Source organism: Brienomyrus brachyistius, chromosome 10 (genome assembly GCF_023856365.1).
Source record: "Brienomyrus brachyistius isolate T26 chromosome 10, BBRACH_0.4, whole genome shotgun sequence".
NCBI classification, from domain to species: domain Eukaryota; kingdom Metazoa; phylum Chordata; class Actinopteri; order Osteoglossiformes; family Mormyridae; genus Brienomyrus; species Brienomyrus brachyistius.
Window position 1 is genome coordinate 3530550 of NC_064542.1, and position 24499 is coordinate 3555048.

General features: G+C 43.5%; 1 protein-coding gene across 1 annotated transcript in view; it reads right to left on the minus strand.

Annotated features, from left to right (window-relative positions):
- Positions 1-24499, minus strand: part of spock1 (SPARC (osteonectin), cwcv and kazal like domains proteoglycan 1) — a 208702-nt gene that overhangs the window by 49393 nt on the left and 134810 nt on the right. Inside the window, exons 5-7 of the mRNA XM_049029730.1 lie at positions 13813-13927; positions 7042-7174; positions 880-994 (exon numbers count right to left, since the gene is read on the minus strand). Of these exons, the coding sequence (XP_048885687.1) occupies positions 880-994; positions 7042-7174; positions 13813-13927 (363 nt within the window). The remainder of the gene's footprint in view (positions 1-879; positions 995-7041; positions 7175-13812; positions 13928-24499) is intronic.

Here is a 24499-nt window from a genome sequence, read left to right on the forward strand (position 1 = left end):
GATGTGCTTTCCGCTACATACAGCTTTTTTAGATTTCAAAATAAAAGGGTGTCTGGAAACAATGTCATACATATTTTTATCACAAGAACACCTGAAAACATTGAGATATTTTTTGGTCCTCTACCATCCCCAGCACCTACTCACACTTAAACCTTTCCTCCATCGAACAACACAAACCTGTCATTTTGATATGTCAACACTCCTTTGCCTAAGTAGCCTGGTCTTCCAGCACCACGGACGGCCTCCGATCGGGCCCCTTCCAGCACCACGGACGGCCTCCGATCGGGCCCCTTCCAGCACCACGTACGGCCTCCGATCGGACCCCTTCCAGCACCACGTACGGCCTCCGATCGGGCCCCTTCCAGCACCACGGACGGCCTCCGATCGGGCCCCTTCCAGCACCACGTACGGCCTCCGATCGGGCCCCTTCCAGCACCACGTACGGCCTCCGATCGGGCCCCTTCCAGCACCACGGACGGCCTCCGATCGGGCCCCTTCCAGCACCACGGACGGCCTCCGATCGGGCCCCTTCCAGCACCACGTACGGCCTACGATCGGGCCACTTCCAGCACCACGGACGGCCTCCGATCGGGCCCCTTCCAGCACCAAGTACGGCCTCCGATCGGGCCCCTTCCAGCACCAAGTACGGCCTCCGATCGGGCCCCTTCCAGCACCACGGACGGCCTCCGATCGGACCCATTCCAGCACCAAGTACGGCCTCCAATCAGGCCCGTTCCAGCACCACAGACAGGGAACAACTGGACTCCATCTGACATACATGCAGTAGTCAGTCTCACATAGCACAGAACCACACACAGTAGCACTGCTCTATTCAGAAGTCTATCTTCCCACATAAAAGCAGCAGACACCCCCACTCACCTGTCTTTTCGACCTTGGGTTTCATGGCCTCCCGCCCCGGTAGACACGGGCACGGCCCCTCACACCTCAGGTGGATGCTCTTTTTGGAGGTGCAGGCCTGGAATTCGAGCTTACACTGCAGAGAGATGTCATGGAGAACATACTCAGAGGAATTGTGGGTAAAATAGTAAAGTAATCAGAAATTACCACAGAGTTCAAAATAGCTGTGCATAAGTACCACACAACATATGTTTTTCTCTGGATTGATTCAATTAGTTGTATGAGATTGACAAGTGCTTGATGACTACTGTATAAAGATGGGAATTAAGCTGAATCACTAACAGTAAATGTTAAGCACAAAATGCACAAAAACACAGATTTAAACAAAAGTGTTCAAATAATATTGTAATCCAGATAACCCAGTTTTGGGGGGCATGTTCTGTGCATCGAATACAGTGACAAGTTCTATCTTAAAAGCAGTATGGATCTCTGGTTTCAAAGCCATTACATACACATCGCTAATTCCTCTTTTTGAATTTATGCTTGAATTACTTTGAAATATTCTTAGTGATTTCTCTGAGAAATATGAAACAATTTGCTTCCTGGAAGGAATCATAAATAACCCTCTTGTATTCCAAACACTCGTGCCAGCAGGAGTGCAAAAGCCAGGTTTCTGAAATCCTCTTTTAGGTCTAGATGAAGCCCACCTAACCCTCTCTAATTCTAGCTGAATTTATTGCTTTGATGCATTGAATTTCACAGGGTCCCAGCAGACATTCATCATTTCCCTGTGATATTTCCTAGACGGCGTTATTAACACGAGCCAGCACAAACTGTAGACAAAAGCACGGTGGCTCCACTTCAAACATATTGAATTACCTGGTCAGTCACGCCTCTAAATTTGTCTTCACAAATTAAATTTGTTCTCCCTATCATGTAAGGAAAAAAACAGACTTTCCAATCACTCGAAAAATAAAACGAAAACTTCACAATACAGGAAAAAAAAATCTGTTTGAAATTGCGAAAATGCCAGTAGCACAAAAAAAAAAAAAAAAAAAAAACATTTTTTCATGGCTCTCTAAACAGTAATTTGGATGCAGGAGGCAGAGAAAAGAAAATTAAAATAAAACATGGAAGCAATTAAAATTTGGGAAATTAACCACTGGAGGCATATAAAATAGCATGTCGAATAAATAAACACAATAAACAATCATTGGAGAGCCAGGTTGCTACCCATACATTAGCAACCTGGAGCTCATCTGTAATGTTTAAACCTGCAAAGAGGACAGAACTGCAAAGACAAATCCTTAAGTTAAGTTTCATTTATACACAACCAAACATCCGCAAGTTGGGAATAATCTTAAAATTAAGCACACGTCGCTGGATTCTCATGCTTGTTCAAGTTTGTAGGTCGTCCACAGACACTTATAGCACACAACTTATAGTCAATTGGGGCTTAAAGGTGACATGTTCAAATTTTGAGATAGAAACATTGAGTTTTACAGGTGCAATGAAAAGTAAAGGGTGAAAATTTGCAAGTGATGCAACTACCTCTAAATAAAAGCATTTTCTAGGGAAAATGCAATTCATTTTAATGTTTTTTTCCCCACTCTGCAGCTTTCACACCTCTTAAAGGCAGTGTGATGTTTAAGTACCCTGGACGCATTCACGGTGTTTTTGCTGCTGGCTGTCCCTCTTCACACCTCTCTCTGAGATCAGCATTGTCACGAAGCCTGGGATCTAAACTACTGGACGCTCCCATATATCTAAGGCTGAAAGCAAATTAATAGGAACAGGACAGATGTTTTCTGAGACCCTGAGCTGCCACATCTGGCGCAGGGAAGCGATGATACGGGAAAGTTTTTGAATCAGCTACTCTGACTCAGAAGTCGTTTGACGCCGATAATTGCTGTCGCCGAGGCCGGATGCCTCAGACACGCGAAGATGGACTGCCATTTTATTCTGCTGGCTCCTGGGGAGGGAGAATAAATTAAGCTGAGCTTGTGTGCTCATTCAATGGTGCACTGATCTGGGGAAATAAATCTATGGCGTATGAGCCCATCCACTTGTCTCCTCCGAATTACAAAGCTGTCTCGCAAAATGACTACGCTTGAGTGGGGAAATGGGGGGGCAGGGATTTTCTGTACAGCGGGGGTTAAATCCGAGCTTGCGGGGCCTGAGTTAATGTAGGCAGATTTTGTGCAAGGAAGTAGGCCTATCCAAAGGATGGATAGAGGTAAATTATCCCTAAGCGCAGAGAAAGCCTCCTTTCCGGTAAATAGTGCTAAAGGTTAAAATGTCTCCAATTTGCAAAAACACTCAGAGATTCGGATACAGTTTCTGTTGTGTACGAGCGGATGAACAGACATGCACGGGCACATGGAATACGAATGAAATACGGCGAGGATGACTTATTATGACTGATGCAAGTAGATTCAAATTTGACACGATATGTTTTGTCTGTAAAGAGTTTGTTGTGTCCCTTATTATGTGCTGTAGGTGTCTGCTAGCAGGACAAGCTTTCTACATGATTAATAACGTGGGGGGGGGGGGGACGCAGCCATTCCAGCGTGACCGCAGATAATTTCCGTGCTGATCGATGCATCGTGTCTGACATCACAGAGACGCAACCTTGCCCATAGTGACAAGGACACATCTATTCAACAGCACATGACCCAACTGTCCTCACAGAAAAATGCCTCGGAGGCACTACCAGAATTTTCTGGAATTTTTTTTGTCTATTTATTTGTTTACAAGTCTGTTCATTCACGTGACAGATGCTATGAACTGCAGTGCCATTACAGGAAGCCCGCAACCAGTTTGGGTTAACCCCTTGGTAAGGGACAGTTTGTGCTGAATGTCAGACTAGCATCATAAGATTAATGCCGAAAGCCAGAAGGTTCATCTGCCTACCTCCCCTCAGGACAGCTCTGAGGGACACCCGTACAGTGCACCTCACAAGCGGGCGGCTCGATTTACCCTCTGGCCGATATAGCCGGCCTGTCGCACGGGGACTCGGCGTTCAGCGTGAGGATGGCTAACCTACCAGGACTCGCCTGAAACCTGGCAGGATTCTGCCACCTTGCATGATTATTATCACAACCTGTTAATGAAAAAAAGAACGGTAGGTTCGAGGCTTCCCATTATTCTGAACTGAAGGCAATATGCTTCTAAAATCCTTTCAATTATATTTATATAAAAGGGGAAAGGACAGAGAGAATTGTTTTCACAATGAGCTTAGGCTGAAAGGTTAAAATGTACTCAGGTAGGACTTTTGACGCTGGACATTATACACACATTAGTGTTAATTGCCAATGACACGGAGATTCTACAGCAATGGTGGTGGACGTACTAAATGTGCACCCACAAGTGTAATTAAACGCACATGTAATATTTAGACTGCACTTTTTCTTTTGTAGAATCGTCTCTACAGACCACATGGGGTCCTCCACAGTCCTCTAAAACAGAACTGATGAGAACTTTAAAGTGTCTGTGGCGCAGTGGTTAGCACTGTTACCGTATGCCTCTGAGACCAGGGACTAAGTCTCCACTAGGGTTCCGTGTGTGGAGTCTGCATGTTCTCCCTATTTCGTCGTGGGGGTTCCTCCGCCTATTCTGTCTTCCCCTCACAGTCCAAAAACATGCTGAGGTCAATCGAGTTATCAAATTACCCATAGGTGCGTTGTATGAGGGACTGGTGCGTGAGTGAGCCCTGTGATGGATTGGTGCCACATCCTGGGTTGTTTCCTGCCTTGTGCCCTGTGATGGGTTGGTGCCCCATCCTGGGTTGTTTCCTGCCTTGTGCCCTGTGATGGGTTGGTGCCACATCCTGGGTTGTTTCCTGCCTTGTGCCCTGTGATGGGTTGGTGCCCCATCCTGGGTTGTTCCCTGCCTTGTGCCCTGTGATGGGTTGGTGCCCCATCCTGGGTTGTTCCCTGCCTTGTGCCCTGTGATGGGTTGGCGCCCTGTGATGGGTTAGCGCCCTGTGATGGGTTAGCACCCTGTGATGGTTTGGTGCCCCATCCTGGGTTGTTTCCTGCCTTGTGCCCTGTGATGGGTTGGTGCCCCATTCTGGGTTGTTCCCTGCCTTGTGCCCATAGGCTCCGGATCCCCTGCAACCCTGAATAGGATAAGCGGTTACATAAAATGGATGGATGAAAAATTTATGTCTTAAACCTAGTGTAGTACAGAGCTGTTAGTCATAGCATGACAGAATCACTGATGTAGCCTCATCAGGTTAACCTCTTAGCCCTCTCTACCACATTCATTCACTCTCCCCCCTGCTTTCTGGTCCTCCAATCACGGGCATTTATGGGAGGAGTTTGCCCGGCACTGCGAGCAGGCAGGCCCTCAGCTGCGAGATCCTTCTAATGCATGACACAGCGCTCAGAACACAAACTTCCTTGGGCACAAGGGCAGCTGTCCCGTTGGGCCCCCTGCTGGGCTTGTTCTGCTTCAGAAGATGTTGCTGTGGAAACCACAACTCTAGCAGGATGCTCCAATGAACCAGCTTTGCTCAGTGTTAGGAAGGCAGTCAAATCTCTACCTTTATGGTGCCTATTTAGAATATCAATATTATTTTGTGCGTGATAATGCTTATCTATAAAAACAATATTAAACATATATTGTTGCCTTAATTGTATTTGCTGATGCTACTTTATACATAAACAGACACACACAGATACACACACAACGCTCAAGAATCTTTTTTTATTGGCACACAAAAAGGTTATGGGTTTTATATCTGAAGCGTCACACCTCTCCACTGGTAAAGAAGGTAACACGCATTCATCTATTTGTATCCCACCATTCCGTAAAGGCACTTCCCTTCATATCTTTCTTTGGCATCGCTTTGCTTTGTTTTGCATCTCCACTGGCTTAGAATAATCCAGTGCACAGGGCCTGTCATGAAAAGTGTTTTAGCTTTCAGTTACATGTGAAGGAAAAGCAAAGGGGATCTGACGCTAATTCCAGCAAGGGTATGGAGTCATACATTACTGACTTGCAGTGTATTATATTAGCCAATTTCAGTAGCATATAAACTAGTAATTGTACATTTACTCAAGTCAAACCAGAGTTGCAACCTGTTTAATTAGTTATTACTGCACATATAATATAAAAATATTTTTATGCACACCTGAATAAAAATTCTTGCACATTCCTTTCGAAGACAACAAAAAAATTATTACTGTAAAAATTTCCACACACCTAGCAGCACCAATGAAAAGAGCTGTCTGTTGTTCAGTTTGAAGCTTCGGCATCTTAGCAAGCGCAAAGTGCCGAATGGCTGCTTTGTTTCTAACAGATGGTTTCCATCAGATTTCATTTTCTGAAGGTGACGAAATGCGTTCAAACCAGGCATCTCAGCATTCCACAAGACTGCTGAATATGTGAGTCGGTGGGGCTTTACGCTGTTTAAAGTTGCTTAGCGGACACTTTTGCACACACACTCACACGCACGGCTTAATATTTTACACTAGAGTTATTTAAACAGTCGCAAGGGTAGGCACTGGTCTCCAGGGTGACGGCAGAATTTTCTCTCCAGGTCATGAAGCAGCACCTTACCCCGGAGCCTGATCTTCATTTGTCAGCCTTTGTGGGATCTTCCAAGGACCCAGGATCAACACAAGAGCAGCTGTGCGATAAGCGCAGGCAAGGGGCTCAGCACAGGAACTGCTGGTTCAGGGGAAGCGCACTGATGGGGTCCGACATGCCAATCCATTTTGCTCATTTGGACGAGACAGGCAGATCTAACAGACTGATTCTAATGCCAGTTAACAACCCGACCTAAGATGGGCTCCATTGATTTTCTAAATCTGAGCCGGCGTCCCAAAAATAATTTCTCCAGTATATATGTACGAGAGATTGGTGCGTGGTGGATGGGCTGGGTTATTGAAAAGGCATTTAGCTTGCAGGACTATGTAATTATCGCAGGTGCCGGGAAGTGGCAGAGTGATGGATCCAGCAGCTGCATGACCTGCAGGATGTGTAACACTAACAGGATGTGTAGCCTGCAAGGTGCCTCTCCACACACTTGTATACCTTCACACTATATACCCCCCTACACTATAATATTCCTATATACAGGGTCTTCAGGCAGGATCTATTATGGATATTTGTGGAGGTTTAGGTCACCATTCCCTAAGCGTGTGTGTGCTCCGGATGGAGGACATGCACGCTCACCTTGGAGGAATAGGTATGTCCATCGGAGCCACACACCGGGCTTGCCTGGAGAACTGGACAAGGGAGGCACTTCCCATGACTGCTGGCTCCCATCCAGACCTTGTGGGATAGACCTCCTTTCACAGGCAGGACACTGCATACAGGATTCACAGGAGGAGAGGAAACAGGGAAAACACATTACCAAAAATCCTATGATAATCATTCCAAATCAGCTACTGTCTTTACAGAGAGATTAGAATGTGTGTACCTTTTGTGAGCTTACATGTAAGTGTCCATTCAAGGTTATCAGCTAGATAAACCGTAGCATAGATAAAAAATTCACTGGCAGAAGTGATTAATTTTTATCTGTTAGCATTAAACATGAAACTTAGCAGTGCTTGTTCAGTCAAATCCAGGCCCGGAGTACTGCCAGGTCTATGAAACACTAGAGGAAAGCGTGATATTTACATGACGCAGCCTGGGAGAGCAGGCGGCTGAGCTTTGGAGAAAGCTGGGTCGGCAGGAGAAAGCGAGACCCGCAGGCTGTGCTGGAGGCTTCGTTGGCGGCAAAGCAAGGCCTACCACATTGTTACCATATTAATCTCATTGCTGCTTTTGCCAAAAGCAACTGATCCCACTGCAGAAATAAGGCCAACCATAATATGGATCTACAGAACATATTACAATATATCTTTCATGAAATACTAATATGTACTGTATATTTCATGAGGCTTGCAAAGTCCTAAATATTGAACTATAGCTGTAGTTATACAACCAGGAGAAACTGCATGACCTTGTTATAGTTCTGACTTTTTGAAGCTGATGATGGTTTTGTCATCTAGAAAACTATATATTGTCGATGTATTTCTTTATGTGTCTTATTCATCGTTTAAGTAATAAGTGAATCAATTATGACTAAGATTTTGCTAGATGAAACTCTTAAAATGGTGATCGAGAAATTTAATCTGAGCGGAATTTCCAGAAGTGGTAGGTGCAGTGGCACTAAGTGGCACTGCTAAGGTCACAAAGGCACACAAGCTGAAGCTGAAGAATGGGCTGGGACATGTCCCAAGACTGATTTTTCATGGGTTTTCTGGATAGAAGAGATGAGAGTGACTCTTGATGGACCAGATAGGTGGGCCAGTGGTCGGACAAGGTGGTGCAGGAGTAAGGAGGCAGACTGCAATTATCAGTGATGAGCTTGTCAGAATTTTGCAACTTGCAGATGGTGTAACAATTAAGTACAAGAAATATTGCCAACTTGTAGAAGATACATTTTTCAAATACTGGTACAAAAAATGTCAGCAGCTTTTAAAAAGGTTATGATATTCATGCAGGACAATGTCCCTTACCATGCATCAAAGTATTCCATAAATTGGCCAAGGAAGGCTTGAAAGGTGACTAAATTACGACCTGGCCTCCCTCATCGTCTGACTCAACCCCCCATTGAGAACTATTGGGCTTTCCTAATGTATGAGATTTAACAAGGTAGCCAGCAGTACACTCCTCAGAGCAGCGCCTGGAGGGGGCCCTAGCTGCCTCAGCTAATTTAGGATGTGATCAAATGCCTAATAATTGTGCATATTGATAACATGTTTTTCTTTTATATATCTATGCAATAGATGTAAGATTTTTTATTGTAAGATTTTTTCTTTAAATAAATTTACTTTACCAACAGAAAACTGCTGAATGCAGTTTTTTAAGTCTACCCAACAATTGCTAACAATTATTTCCAGGAATAGTGCTTTGCCTAATAATTCTGCACGGAGTATAAGATGCTAAATCAGGGTTCTAGATAGACATTTGCACTACCTACAATCACGCAACCTATGACCATTAAGCTCTACAAAACTCCTGAATGATCCAAAATGTTTTGGGGCAAAGCTACACAAGAGGCCTCAAAAATTGTCTCAAATATTCCCTGAGGGACATAATTCCCACCAGAAATAAGCAAAATGTAAGAATGTCACCAGGAAGATCCCATTGCTCTTGAATTCTGCATTCAATTGATGTCTCAGACAATCCAGAGGATATCAGAGAGCTTAAAATGGAAAAATGGGGCCGATTACAACTGCCTATGATTACAATGAGGTCACTTCTGGTGATCCCAGAGAAAAGTTGTCAAAGATTTCTTCAGTGATCAATATGACAAGAAACTTTTCTAACACTTAATCTTACATCACCTGAAACATTCATATCTCATCAGCATTTACCTGCAAAAAGTCACAGAGGTACCTTGTCATGTGTTAAGGTGAAATGTGAGATAAATGCAATGAAGAATATATATAAAAAAATCCTATTTAATCATGAGAACATACAGCCAAATCGGTGATGCTTTTCATTAACTGCAACTTCATAATGCATTCATAGAACATTCAGTGCACCTTCATAATGCCTTTATAATGCATTCATAGAACATGCATGAGCAGCATATAAGTATACCTTGACATCCTAAAATACCTTAACAGCTTAATATAAATCAGTAACAAACATTATGTGATTATACAATTATAATGTTTATCATATTAAGCATTATGAAGGTTCACTGAATAGTCTATCAATGGCTAAAATGCATAATGAAGACATTATGAAGGTGTAGTTAATGTAGATAATTACCTCCTCTCAATAAAACAAGAAAATATAGACAAATATGCAGGATAAACCCAAAAGGCACAAAACTCAACTCGTGTTGTGAGCCATTGCGGCAACCGTATAACACAACACTCTGTCTGAGTCCCAAGGACATGCAGTTTTAAATGAGCCTCTTTAGAATATGATTTACAAACCTGCTATAAGTTACTTAGCCGCCGTAGTGAACAACGATTCACATGAGCTCATTTTTGCTGAGCTCGCAGAGGTCGCATGTGAGTCACTTCTTGCAGCAGATCAAGGAAAGTCATGTGTGGAAACTACACTGCAATAAGACCGCATTGCACTGAAGGAAGTGAAGGGACTGGAGCAGCATTTTGGCTTAAAAAGCTTTAATTGCATTGAGGAAGGGTACTTGAGTCAACAGTAGCTTGAACAACGTATGGCATCAAGGTCAAGGACTATGAGGGGCCAATATGGCCCTGTAAGCTTGAATGGCTTAGAGGAAAGTGCACTGGAGTGCAGTTTAATGGAAAAACCTTAGAGGAGGCCGGGCTACAGGCTTATGGGAACCATTGCGGCTCAGCAGGCTGGTAGGATGGTTAGGTATAGTGCATGAGACAGTAACTGGATCTCATACGCAGTTTAAATGGCCCTGCAGATATACAGTAAGTGGATCTTCCTTGTTTACATGCCTCATATCCACAGGATACTTGTACATCGTTCATCACCCAGCCACAGGAGTGGATAAATGGTCACACCTCACAGAATGACCATACGATGGAAGGCAGGGATGCCTCGTAACTGAAGACACATCTGTGTAGGTACCACCATCTCTCTCCCGTTCTTCACCTACAGACATCCTGGTCATGTTTCGCATTGTATCAGACACAATCAAATCAAATCGCCATTACTGGGTGATAATCTGAAACAAGCATGGTCAGAACATTTTTTGTGCCAGAGAAATTGTATAAAAGCAGCAACGGCAACTTAAAATTAAATTGATTTCCTTTCATGTACGGGTGGCATGGTGGCGCAGTGGGCAGCACTGTTGCATCACACCTTTGGGACCAGTGTTTGAGTCTCCACCATGACTCCATGTATAGCTTGCATGTTCTCCTTGTAATGTTCCAGGCTTTCCTCTAAGTACTCTCGGTTTCCCCCACAGTCCAAAAACATGCTGTGGTGAATTAGAGTGATCAAATTGCCCATAGGTGTGACTGGCGTGTGACTGTGCCCCGTGATGGGTTGGCACCCCATCATGCCTTGCATTCATAGCCTTCAGGAAAAGCTCCAGACCCCCCCATGACAAGCAGGTACAGACCATTGATAGGTTTCATGTATAATCAGTGCTGAGAACTGCATGTATTAATTGAAGTTGAAATTGAAGCGAAATTAATCAGGCATCATACGGACCCTTTTCATAAGTTCATTTAAGGTGGTGGAACAGATAGGAATTATGTTTAAGAACCCTGTCCCTTAAGAAAACAGACCATAAAATAATTTTTGCATTTTTTTCTATCATTCAATATACTGGCAGAATCCTACTTAAGAGACATTCACCAATTCCCTTACCAAACACGAGCTGTGAAATTGCAGTTTGCTTGCCACACTACCTAGCTTTCATCATTATCATAAATCCATTTCCACTTGTTTTTCCTAACAAGCATTAAGCAATGTTTATTAATCTTGTATTAATTAACAGTAGAAATAAACAGAGTAATTCTCTAAATCTGTGGTGCCTGGATAGCGTTGAGTGTCACATTCCCTGCAACAAATTGGAATAGTACTTTAGAAATTAATTTATTTAAATCTATGACATTATATTCTCCAGAGATCATAGCACTCTTTACAATGGCAGTGTGTCAAATGCCTCAAGATTGTTGCATATAATGCTCCCACATTTCAGGAATTCTGTGAGGAGACAAGAACTAAAGCCTTTCAGGGGGCAGTTGGAGGATCCAGTGGTCGAGTAGGAAGAGAGATGCTGCTGAGGAGAAGTGATCCAGATGGTGGAGATGGACCAGAATGAGATGCGGGCAGCAGAATGACAGGGTGTCTCTGATCGAGCAGGTATGCAGGCTGATGGAGAAGAGCAATGGAGTGGACAGAGCGGTCATTAGCATAGAGAGAAAGAACAGATGAAGGAGCAGATGGCAAAGAAAGATGGAAGGTTCAAAGAAGTGGATGGAGAGGAGACCAGAATATGGAAGTATGAGTGTCTGGTGAACGGATGAAGAGGAAAGTGGAACCGATGGCGAACAGGAATGGCACTAATGGAAGCAGTAATGGATAGAATTACCACTGTGAACAGAATTATTACTCAGTGACTGACTACATTTAACCCACTGAGAAGTGATAAAATATACAATGAGGAATGGGTTAACCTGGGTTCGGTCCCCGGGTCGGGCATAGGACCATTCTGTGTGGTTCGCACGCTCTCCCCGTGTTCGTGTGGGTTTCCGCTGGGGGCTCCTGTTTCCTCCCACAGTCCAAAAGTGTGCGCAGTAGTTTGATTGGCGACTAATTTGGCCCTGTAATTGTGTGCGTGCGAGTGTGTGTGTGCATGTGTGTGTGTGTGTGTGTGTGTGCCTCGCGGTGTGTTGGCGGCTGCCCAGGGTTGGATCCCACCTCCGCCCCTTGTTCCCGGGATAGGCTCCCCCCGCGACCCCAGTTGCAATTAAGCGGTTACGGTGATGGATGGATGGAATAGGTTAAACTAGTCAGTGACAGCTAGCTGGTGATCATCCATGCGTTTATTACATGCATGGAAAAGTAGCAAAGAGATGGGTCTTGCTTGGAGAAGATGGAAGAGTGGATGGTGAACAGCTGGAGCAGACAAAGATGCTCACGATAAAGAAAAATATACAGCATAAAGAAAAGCTGAAGAGAAGGCGTGGCATCACTGATGAAGAGGGCGGAGCTTAACTGCAACCCTCAGTCACGGGGACCCAGCAAGCTTTGCAGCATAGTCACCCTGAATCGCCATTCTAATTCATCAAATTGGAACTGGCACAGCCAAATTTAGCTCCATCCCCTGCCGCTCGTGGTCACTGACAGAACCCATCGGCAGCAATCTGCAACTCATTAGACAGGAATGTCCATGCTCACTGGATAAATAATGAAAGGGGGATTGCACTTGTTACTGATGACAGGATTTAAGGAAATTGAATTGTGGGTAAAACCCCCCTTCTCAATTAAACCGCTTAGATGGAACTTAACTTTCTCTCCTTGCTGCTCGGATAATCTATATATTTCCCCCACCATTGCCCAGCTAAATAGATTCATTCGGGCTACAAAATCTGATGTAGGCCTATTTTCAGGCCTCAAGATAGCAACTGAAATGATTGCAGAGGCACCTAAAATATTTAGAAAGTGATCTTTTTTTTCCCCTATTGCTCAAACAGAATCTTCAAAGTAGCGTCACGCGAGGCCAATAAATGAATTGCTGGGATCAAACTGGTCCAATTGCCATCAACTGCTGTCATCAATACAGGCCTGTAGTCAGAACTAAATTTCAAGGGTTTCTAGGTGCCTTGTCACAATCAAACGAGCTTTGGGGGGCTCGGCTCACAATTTTACTAAAAAGTAAACTGACTGCATCCCTGCTCCCCCTACCCCAGGGAAAAACATTGTTCTGGAGCACAGCTTTTCACTTACTGCTCTATTGTTACATCTCCCTTTGGTCAGGTGTCACTGTCTGACCAACAGGAAGGCATTGAGCCAGGAATAACTGTAGATGAGTAAATAATGAGGACCTAATACAGCAATTTCTCAGTTATTAACAGGACTGGGTTTGCAGTATACCATGAAAATAAAGAAAGGTTAATTTATGCAAACAAATATGTAGTGAATGTGTAATGACCTGAGTGTTTTGAAGACCTTCTCAGGCCACTGGGGAATGTATCATTGACTAAATATGTATTATAAATGGCTACAGTGCAACAGTTCTACAGTATATGCCCCTTAGAGTTCCCTGTTAAAATTTAAACATTAAATAATAAAAAACATCTGTAAATTAAAAATTAAATAACATTAAATAATAAAAAACAAGGAATTTGTCATGCTCCATAGAATAAAATCAAAAATGTTGTTCAAAACATACCATGTTATCAGAAGCTATGTTGTGAATGGCTGTACCTTCACCACCCTCAAGGTCACGAGGGACCATCAGTTTGACAGCAAATGCTGCCTTGCCCTCACCTGTGAGGCTGCTGTCTGTGATTGGTACAGATGGCTGTCTGGTAGTCATGGGTGACACACATCTTATGAGGAGGACAGCGAACCTTCATGCAGGGATCTTTGGTTGCATCCAGACCTGCGGAGAAAACCAGAGAAGGTGCTTTAGGGGCAAAAGTTCAAACCTACCCACCTTCACCTGGTGTTGAATCCCAAGAGGCCTTCAAGGCCACCCAACCCTGCCCTTGAAGGGCTACATCACCTCCTGGTGTTAATTCAAGCATTTCTTCTCACCCTCTTGACCAAGGCCAAAAATAACCCTAATCACAAAGCTCCACATTTTCCAACTGGTGGAAAATGCAGAGCAAAGAGAGGGAGAGTATGATGAAACATGGTCCCCTTCAAAGCACAGAGACACCCTGATAAAACACTCGGCTACAATCAGACACTGGAGAAAACAAAAGAACACGCAACAACAAGCCCTTTATCAAAGTCTTCCACGTGGTTTCACCCACACACCACTCGGAAGAGTAATTGCCCTCCCTCCGAGCAGAAAGAGCCTCCATCTGCGCAACACGCAATAATTTGGAGACATGAAGAAAGATGATGTCAGCAAAGGGCTGTCCTCGCATTCTGAGCTTTATGTTTAGGTTTAGAGTTTTATTGCACGTCATTTTTTTCAGGCCTGGAAGCCACTGTGCAAAAAGCGAACAGGAGTGATTTCGCATTTTTACTTCACAATGTTGCCATATTGTCATATAAAATTACAGGTTGCCAAATACTATAGCGGGCATTCTTTGCTTCTAGAAAACTGTAAACCAGTGCAACTATGGCTAACTTATCAGCCCAAACCATGCTAAGTAGTGTACTCTGAGACTTGTCCATTGTCATCCAGGCTGAGCTGCCCTCCATTACTCCAAAGGAGACCCGATTAAATCAAACACATCAGGCGGCATTTTAACCTAACCCTTCACTCATACGCACAGGCGGGTGGCTGGAGTATGGGGTGCTCTGTGGGAGACGACTGGCCAGGACACCACAGGCAACATTCAGCTAGCAAACCCATCAATCTCTTTACCTTTATTATCTCGGCTGCCACTGAGCGGAGCCGGCAGTACACCAGACCCGGAGACGTTCTCTGTCACAACAGAATATTACAGTCATATACCATAGGGATACAGCTCACAGCTTGGGGGGAACCGTGGTCAGGGAGGGGGCTCACACCATTACGGGCTGGTTGGGTGGGTACAGCTCTCGTTCAAGTTAAATCTAGGGGATTCACACTTTTTTCCATAATGAGATGGAGGTACGATCTAACTACAGACTAATGGGTGAGGAAAAGGCATGTTTTTTTTTTACTGAAGTCAGGGCTATTCAGATACAGCTAAGACCCAAGTCTTGGCGGAGACCCATCTGGAAAGCAGGAGCTTAATACTTAGGGAAGAAGACTAAATTCATCAGGAAACACAGAGCTGTAGGAAGCAGAGCCTGCAGCAACGGCGAAGATTAGTGTTGAGAGCAGGGAGGAGAGAGGCCAGCGGGGGTGCCTGGGGGACAGGAGACTAAACACTCATTCGGAGGGGGGCTACGGGGTGGAGCTTGCAGGAGGAGTGGAGAGAAAAGCAAAGAGGAGCATGGGGGGGGTGAACCATCATGAGGTACAAAGAGGAAGGCCTGAATGGCTGCTGACGGACTGAGAGCATCCTAATTAGCATATTCGATTTCACAGTACAGTAGCCCCCCCCATATCCACGGTTTACCGCGGTCCGGAAGAAAATTGTAAAATGCGTAACAGTAAGTTTTTTCATTGTTCTTTCATCCTTTGAGGGGTATAAAATACACGATTTCCATTGCTCCATCATCCCTTGATATGTGATATTTTTTAATGCTCTATCATCTCTTGAGAATTAGACTGAAATGTCAGAAATCCTTTCATTCAAGCGAGTGTTGCAATATACAGTACTACATAGTACTGTATAGTAATTTACAATGTACTTTATTATTACTGTGTTTGTATGTTAGTAATGTCTTACGTAACTGATCAATTAAACTTATGTATGTATGTACACGAGAATCATGGGGTCCGTGGATGGCTTGCTGTTATCCACCATAGATCTTGGAACATATTACCTATGGATACGGAGGGGATACTGTATGCATTTATTTTCTCCTGGTTTAAAAGGCGGGTTCCAAGCTGTGGTCCCACATGCTGTGTGTTCTAAATGCCGCTCATGCTCAGGGATCTCCTGGGAAATGTAGTCTATCAGAGGTTATCCAAGCTCACATCCCAGCTCCCATTCTACTAATTCTCTAATGAGTCCTGGCATTTGACCCCCATCCCTTTTATCTCCTTAAGAGCCTGACTAAATAGACACCGTTCCCCAATCAGCTCAGTGCTGCTGCCCGAAGCCAAAGAAAAATTAAACATGCAATCACTGCGATCAACACTTACAAATTTCAAACACAGGTGATTACAGAGGGCAGCAGACAGTGACCTGTAAGACAGGCACACTGGCTTGTTCTGTATGCACGGAGTTCCTGGGTTGTTGCAATGAAAACCCTTAAAAACAAAGCATGAACAAGAACTGTCTATCACCCTGCAAATCTGGAAGGAACATCTGAAAGTTCCACAGACGACAGTCATTCTAACACAGGATCTGTTTATCCCTAGGGGACAAATAGAAACGTCAAAACTCAGTGTTCATTTGGTCCAAAAGGAAGCATTGGGTCTGTTCCAGTTGAAGTTTTTTTTTAACTCAATAAAAATACCCAATGCACTCGCTTTTCCCTTGTGCTGTGCTAAGAGAAAACGGTCACTTTAAAACAAGCAGCAGTCTTAATTAGTAACTTTATTTCAAATCCTAGTTTTCTTTAATATTTTTAGCTATGGTGCATGTGTACATTTTATACTGTATGCTTACCTACTGTGCTGCTGTTTTCCATTCTAGTTTTCCAGAGGAGTGAATAAACTAAGGTTTTTACGGTGTAGACAATGCACATATGACGAAAAATTACTTGAATGTTGACTTTAGTATTTCTACAGCTCTTACTAACTGCATTGAATTGTGATGTCCTGCAAGTAGATACAGTAAGCAAGGACCTCAGAAAAAGCAAACATGTGCACACACACGCACACACACACACACACACACACACACACACACACACACACACAACATACAACTAGACCGACAAACTCAGTCATATCAACTGAGTAGACATTTATTTACGTAGCACAATGAAACAGATAACAGGAGCAGAGGGGTTCAGTCTTAAGTAGATTCTAGGACCTTCCAAGTACATGGAGCACTTTAGCATATACTGCCAGACAGTGACAGAGGAAAACACAGTATTCCACGGCAGAGATGTCCAGACAGTGATCTTGAAATTGACAAAGACAGGAAGGCAATTGTATCGGAAGTGATCTGTCTACTCCTATGTAGTGTGTTTATGTCTTGTCCTAGGCGAGGCCTTAACACCACCTTCATTGAAAGATGTCAGACCCGAAGATGGAGATTCAAACAGGATGAGGCAATACAGTGGAGATGATGCAGAACTGACAGGTCTTGATTCAACTTCAGCCACCATAATCCATAGACTGATTAGGGAGGATTTGTAAAATGGGTTAAACAAGCCGGTGAAAACAGATTCAGCCACATATCATGTTATCTGTAATGTTGCTGCTAAAATATTTAAAGACCTTTTAAAGTGATACACAGTGGGCTTGAATTAAGCTAATATGCTAGCCTGACATGCTGAGTTCGACGAAGCTGAAAATGAGTTTGTGATAATGAGTCTTATCGTCTGATCAGAAGAATGCAGCCAGGAACGTAACGGCACCAGCCAAGCTGGATCTTCATCAAAGGTGCGTGTGATGTGCAAGAACTCTGTGTACAGTGTTAGGCGCGTATGCTGGTCTCGCGGACATACTGAAGCAAAATCCAATTACCACTTCTGGTCCAAAACCTAATATAGGACTGCAGCGCTTGTCATGCATTTAAATCCGACGGCCTGCGGTGGATTTAATGAGTGTTTAAAGCACGGAAGACAGCTTCCTGGCATCACATGTGAAACATTGCAGCTTTATATTGCTGTAGTGCCCTTATGTGGCACTTTAACTGAGCTTCAGCTGCATTTACAATACACCCTTAAACATGTTTTTGTTTTGTATTTAAAAAAAAAAATAAAATTGTAAAGTTAAAAGACTAAGCAAATGTGTAAGGATCGATTCAGGTTTGCTGAATAGCAGTACAGAGGAAACACCACAACCAAACTGAACAGAGACTGATGGAGAACCTTGTTACAGTGAAACATGTACTGTGTGGGACGCTTTGGATGCTGGTGTGGGGGCAACCATTGAAAGAGGGATAATGAGGAAACCCAAGTAGCTGTATCACAAATGGCTGATGCCAGTCTCGGGGGGGGGTTGTACAGCTTGTGTTGGCGCCCCCTCTGGCAGGGCTGGAGACTGCAGTCTCACCTCACCACCCACCCCCCCCCCCCCCGCTTTGACAGCTGCTGCGCTTAGACCCCCGACTCTAAGCAGGCCACCTCGCGCTTAAAGCCACTGCAGCCAAAATCCTTCATTTGGGTCGACCGCACTGGTCGGCTTTAAGATTAAACAGGCCCCTCCCCCTGACCTTTGCCCCACTTCTGAAAAACTGACAACCCACACAGCCTAACGGTGGCAGCTCTTTACTAGTGAACCATAATGAATAATCAGCATATTCATTTCACACGAACTCTGAAGTCATTTATTTTGAGGGCAGGTTCTCGCTCATTGTACCCCAGTAATAGTATCACCATGGCAACCGCAAGGCTGAGGAATCTCTGCTGAGGCCACTTGGAAGTTTCCTTTATTTTTCGGGCAAAATTAGAAAAGAATGTGACAGAATATGCTGGCAAGCGTTAATATGAGTGGCAGAAAATATTCTCACATAGCCGAGCTGCAATATAATTATTTTTGTTTGACATAGATAGAGCCTGTGTGTGTCTGATGCGTGAGTGCATGTGGGATCGCATGTGTGACTGTGCCCTTTATTTGCATGCGAATGACTATCCCACGCTGCATAGGGCTGCGAATTTAAATGCTTGCGGTGGCGCGCTTTATCGGATCTGTTCAGGCAAGTGTGTGTGATCCACCATGCTTCCGGTAAGCGTCCCACGCAAGAAATAGCACGTCCACCTACAGTCTGCACGTTCTTGGAGACACGAGCGCAGCACGCGGGCTGCAGGCTGTCGCCACGGAGGTGGCGTCATTTGCCGGGTAATGAATGAGAGCGAAAGCCTCATAATGCATTTGTACACGCGCACAAAGCAATAATCTGTTTTGGTGTTAGAAGCGTGGAGAAAAGAACATTGTGTTCTTTGCCCATAAATAGGAATCCAATTCTTTTTAATAAGCCCTTGATGGATAATGGGAGAAGCTGTGTACTTATCAAAGGACAGGTCTCAGGCTGCTGACGTGCAGAATGCACTCCAGAGATACTTGTGTCCAGAGGTGTATACAGGGGTGGGGCCACAGGGGCGGGGCCACAGAGGCACTGGCCCAAGTTAAAAGCTGATTGGCCCCCAGAGTGCCCCTTCCCCTGTCACTCACTGATTCAAACATATCATTGGCTAATGATAATGTTGGCCCCTCTGAATGAGTTATAGCTCTTCTTTATGTACCCCCCATCCAAAAAATAAAATATCCTCGCTTGTGTCCCTGCACACAATAATGGCAGCCGACTCCAAGCTAAAATGTATCTGAAGGTATCACCTGAGGGTCAAACAGCCACATTCTGATCTCAAACTCCACAACTTACATCAAAGTTAGGAAGGAAACTAATTAACTTTCACAGTTCCCATTTCAAGTGTTTCTGCTTTCTGAGCTGCATTTTTCTGCTTATGATGCATGTTGAACATCAGCTGAAAAGAGCTACCTAAAGGCTTTCCTGTGGTCTGCCAAGCGGCAGCACGCCCAACGTGGGGGACGAGGCTTTGGGAGAGAGAACAAATATACTCATCACATGCACAGGGAACTTGAATGAGAAGTGCCACAAAGGGATGAAAAATAAATGCAGGCGAAAAGCCTTTGGGTGCTCAGACGGAGACGTGCTGAAATCACCGGGGCTATTGCATCCTCTACAGCAGACGTATCTGAAAGGTGCTGAGCAGTCTCTGCTTTGTGTGTATAAACAGAGCTATCTATAAGTAGTTTTCAGTTGCGTTCGCCGGGATGCTGATGGCTTCACTCAAACGATCTAAGTTTTACTCTGCCACAAACCGCTACAGAAAGTTCACCGTACAAAGCGACGCCCGCGAGAAACATCAACTTAAATGCAACTCAGATTAACCAAAAAGCGGCAGGAGGAATCGAGCAGCAGCGATACAAAGGCAAATGCGGCATTAGCACAGCAACACCATCAGAACTAGTTTCTTCAGTAGCAGGCAGACACTGTGGGATTTGTGTCCATACAGAGACATACCCCCACCCCCTTCGCTCTCCAGGCTGTTGATGATGCCTGCTGGGTGTTGCACTATATTTGGAGGTGTGAGCAGCAGGAACGAGTCTGACTCCAGCAAACTGAGGATACGTTGGGGGGGGAGGGGGGGGTGGTGGTAAACAACTGACCTATGTGGAGATGCGGAAAATGACAGTAACACTGATTTGATATTTATAACTGGTCAATTAGGCAGCTCAAGCAGAGGCACCAGCATTGTTTACTTCAGCTTAAGTCGCTGCTGAATTTTAACCAGTCACAGTTTAATGTTTACAGAGCACCTCTGCCTGTGGGGAAGACAGACCGTACAACAAAGTTTATCTCACACTAAAAATTGCAGCAACAAAATGCTTTATATTCACTAGTTTTTTTAATGTCAGGCTTGTTATAAATTCCCCACCAATGGAGAAGTGCTATATATTTACAGGTGGTTGGAAAATATTGAAACAAGCATGGGCTCAAGAACAGAGCCATGTGGAACGAGATATTCGAACCTACAGCCAATCAGTCTTAAAAAAATAAAAAACAATAACGTTATAGATTAAAGATAATAAAATCTGCTAAAATCTAAGGATATAGAAGATTCTAGCAACAAAACAGTTACCGGAAAGCAGATGCACGAAGGTTACCCAGCACAGTATTTGCTGGATGTTACCATAGAAAGTTGGAAATAACTTTTCCAATCATTCCACCCACATTTTAGGTTGAAAAACATCACAAGAATTTCTTTCCTATTTTCCTCCAAATGTCAAGTCCTGACTTTGAAGAGCAAGACGCCATCACAAAATTCCTTAGCTTTTCTCTAAAAACAAGCATCAATAAAACTGATCATATTATGAGAAGGTCAGTTTCATAAATAGAGGTTAACTGTGACACGGAATCTTATAAGGACAATAAAAAATATATAACTGTGCTTATTAGGGGTGTCGCGAGATCTCGCGATTTTACAACATGCCGAGATTTCTCGAGTGAAAAGCGGTCTTTCGAAGGCGCTGCAAATCAGCTGCTGTAAGCATGTCAGCGTCTGACGAAATTACCATAGTAGATGCCCCAGACACTTTTAAATCTTTTGTGTGCCAACACTTTGGATACCCGGAGGAAAATATAAATGGCGAAAGGGTGACAGACAAAACACAAACCATCTGTAAACATTGTAGGAAAATAATGCCATACACCGCGGCTAACGCTACTACCGTGCTTTTGCAGAACCATCATAGCTCTTTACTTAAATCCACTGCACCGGTGAAGAAAACATTAAAAAAGTTTTATGTTTGTTATTTATATTGTTTTATTTATATTCTATTTTATGTTCAATTGAGAGGTCAAATAGGGAGAAGCCTGTCATTTGAGTTTGTGGTGAAATATTTTATGGTGCTAGATATTTGTTCTGTTCTTTACTGCATATGATGATGGTGATTATTTAAAACATTTCACCATACATCTGCATTATTTAGCATTTTTTGTCTTTCAAATTAACCAAATAAAAGGTTGATTTCCAGTAATATATTTCCTCTTTGAAGTTTTCCTTAAAGTATTGTCAAAATATTGTCTCCTGTCATTCTTGTGAACCCACTCTCGTGTCTCGCCTCGTGGGCCGAGTATATCGTTATACCCCTTGTGCTTATGGTTAGCAAGCTGTGATACAATGGTTTTTCATCTACGACCTACTCTGCTTTGTACCTTATAAATACTCCGATATGCCGCAGACTCACTGCAACACTGCAGTGATTGGCGATTCTGGGAGAATTAATAAATTAAAGGAAGTTCATAGTGATTTTTGCAGAGATTTAATAGCCAGAATGGTAATATTCCCCCATATTGAAATAAGAAAACTGTGAAGACTGTAAAGTGAATTAGATGACAAAATGGTTCATTTTCTTACAAAATTTACTGCAGATATTTTCCTTCAAATTTTAATAACTGCTGGCACTCTGCTTAATTGAAAAAAAATCAATCAAAATATTATTTAAAAAATCTACTGTGAAAAGACTGTACTGTTCCTTTACCACATCTATATATTAAATGAATGTCTAGCAATCGTGCTTTACAACTTCACAATAAACCGTGGTAATGCATTAAACAGAATCATAAAAAAAATCATTTAAAAATCCATATGACCACAATAGGCCAATGTAATATTTCAAGTAAAAATGACATTTGTTTCAGAAGTATATGAAAGTATTTCTTAACCATAAATTGACCCTTAAATTGATCTTGTTCCCTGAACTTTCATTTTTCATTCTTTAATCAGTGTTTAAACCCCGGGGCGGTCTATTAAGAGGCTGGCGTACAATATTGAAGCTGCGGTTACAGGCACGTAGCCTGGAGAGCTAAACCCCCCACAGCAGACATTCACCCCCAGGGCACAGTCAAACACAGGCAAGCAGCTGCAGTTGCTCTTAGAGAAGCATCTCGTCGCCACTACAGTCATGCCCCAAGCGACACTGTCATCTCTGTCAGTTAAAACCAGCGCTTAATGGCCTGAACGCAACAGCTAAAGTTTGCCATTAATACCTGAGAAAACACCAGAGATGCGCGTGAATCGGCTATCCGTTTGTAAAATAAACTTAATGGCTGCTTCCTGCGTAATGGGTTACAAATAGACCAAACAGTTCCCCTACAGTCTGCCCACAGTTTCGAAGATGCAGGCACTATTTAAATCCCACCACCTTACAGTATATGGCAAGCTTGAATAAAAGTCCCAAAACAAACACCCAGATTACCATGGCTGTGCTCAACTCTTTTTGATATCAGCTGTACTAGAGAGCTCCTGCCGCCACATAAATCAGCACAGCAACAAAATATAGACTATACTGTACATTTCATAACCACTAAATATGGTCCCGTCTTGAGTGGGGGTGGGGGGGTGCTGTAGCCAATCCCAGCCAGCACAGGGCACAAAGGGGGCACCCAGACTCCTCCAGGTTGGGATGCCTATCCGTTCTTTTGGGAGAACGCAGTATCTGACAGAAACCTGCAGCAACACACAGAGATAATGGAGAGTACTGTGTATAATAGTGAAAACTGGGAAAAGGAGGCTCAAAGGCACAGCAGCGGCTGGTGTAAACAATATGGGAACCAATAAAAAGGCCATTGACAAGTCAGGCGAATTAGTCAGCGACTGCAGGCATTCCATCCACCGTGACTCAGCACTAGGAATTACCCTGGTTATGTGGGCTACCATCAGACACTGAAAAGGCCTCCAGGCTGGGAGACCACCCACTGGCTGGCTGAAGCTAAAGGAGAATAACAGGAGAATGCATGGGGCTTGGTGGCATTACAGTAAAAACCTACAAGTTAGGGGGAACTACAGGAAGGAACTACAGGCATGACAAAGCTCCATCCATCCATCCATCCATCCATCCATCCCTACTTATTCAATGCAGTACCACTGTGAGTCTAAGTATCATCCAACAAGGCATGAAGGAGATTACACTAAGGATATGATCCATGCTAAGGATATTAACATAACCATTAACAATGGTTTACATAATAAAACTCTTCACATTAACGTGCAGATTTTTTAATTTAACATTAAAACTGTAATAATATAATTAACTTCAGTATGCTGTGCCTTGCATCTTCGTGAATATCCTTGTTCTTACTAAACAAATTTGTATCAGTTGAAAACAAAGACGCTCATTTAATTATGCTCAAAATTAAATATTTTGCCAGTTGCCGTGTGCTCATTATGACAATGATATTTCTGTAATGAAATAAGCCTTGCACCTTGGTACAATTTACCTTAGAAGATTAAAGATGATTTTAGCTATGTCCTACCCACATAATTAATTGCCCATCAAGCCTCAATTACAACAGCATATCAATGGATTCGCGCCCATATAATTATTGGATACCACTAAATTTAGTCAAATAGAAAGCTTGTATTTGGTCACTCCCTCTGAGGAGAATAGTATCTTTTTCTATTCGCATGCTGGCAAACATGCTCCATGATATATTAGGTAAATGCTGAGCTACTGTGACATACCAGAGAGCTGAAAACAGGTTCATGGGAGTTTTACCTACATAAAAATGTTCTGAGGGCAAAAGGAAAAATGACCAACCAATCAGATATCTTGGCCTCACGTCCTCTAGTTCTCAAACTATGGGCCGCAGGCCGGTGCCGGTCCGCGACTGGGTTCCTGCCGTTCTGCGGAGCCTCGCTTCTGCACCAATCAAAATTCAGTCAGATCAGGTCGGGTATAATAATAAATAATAATAATAAA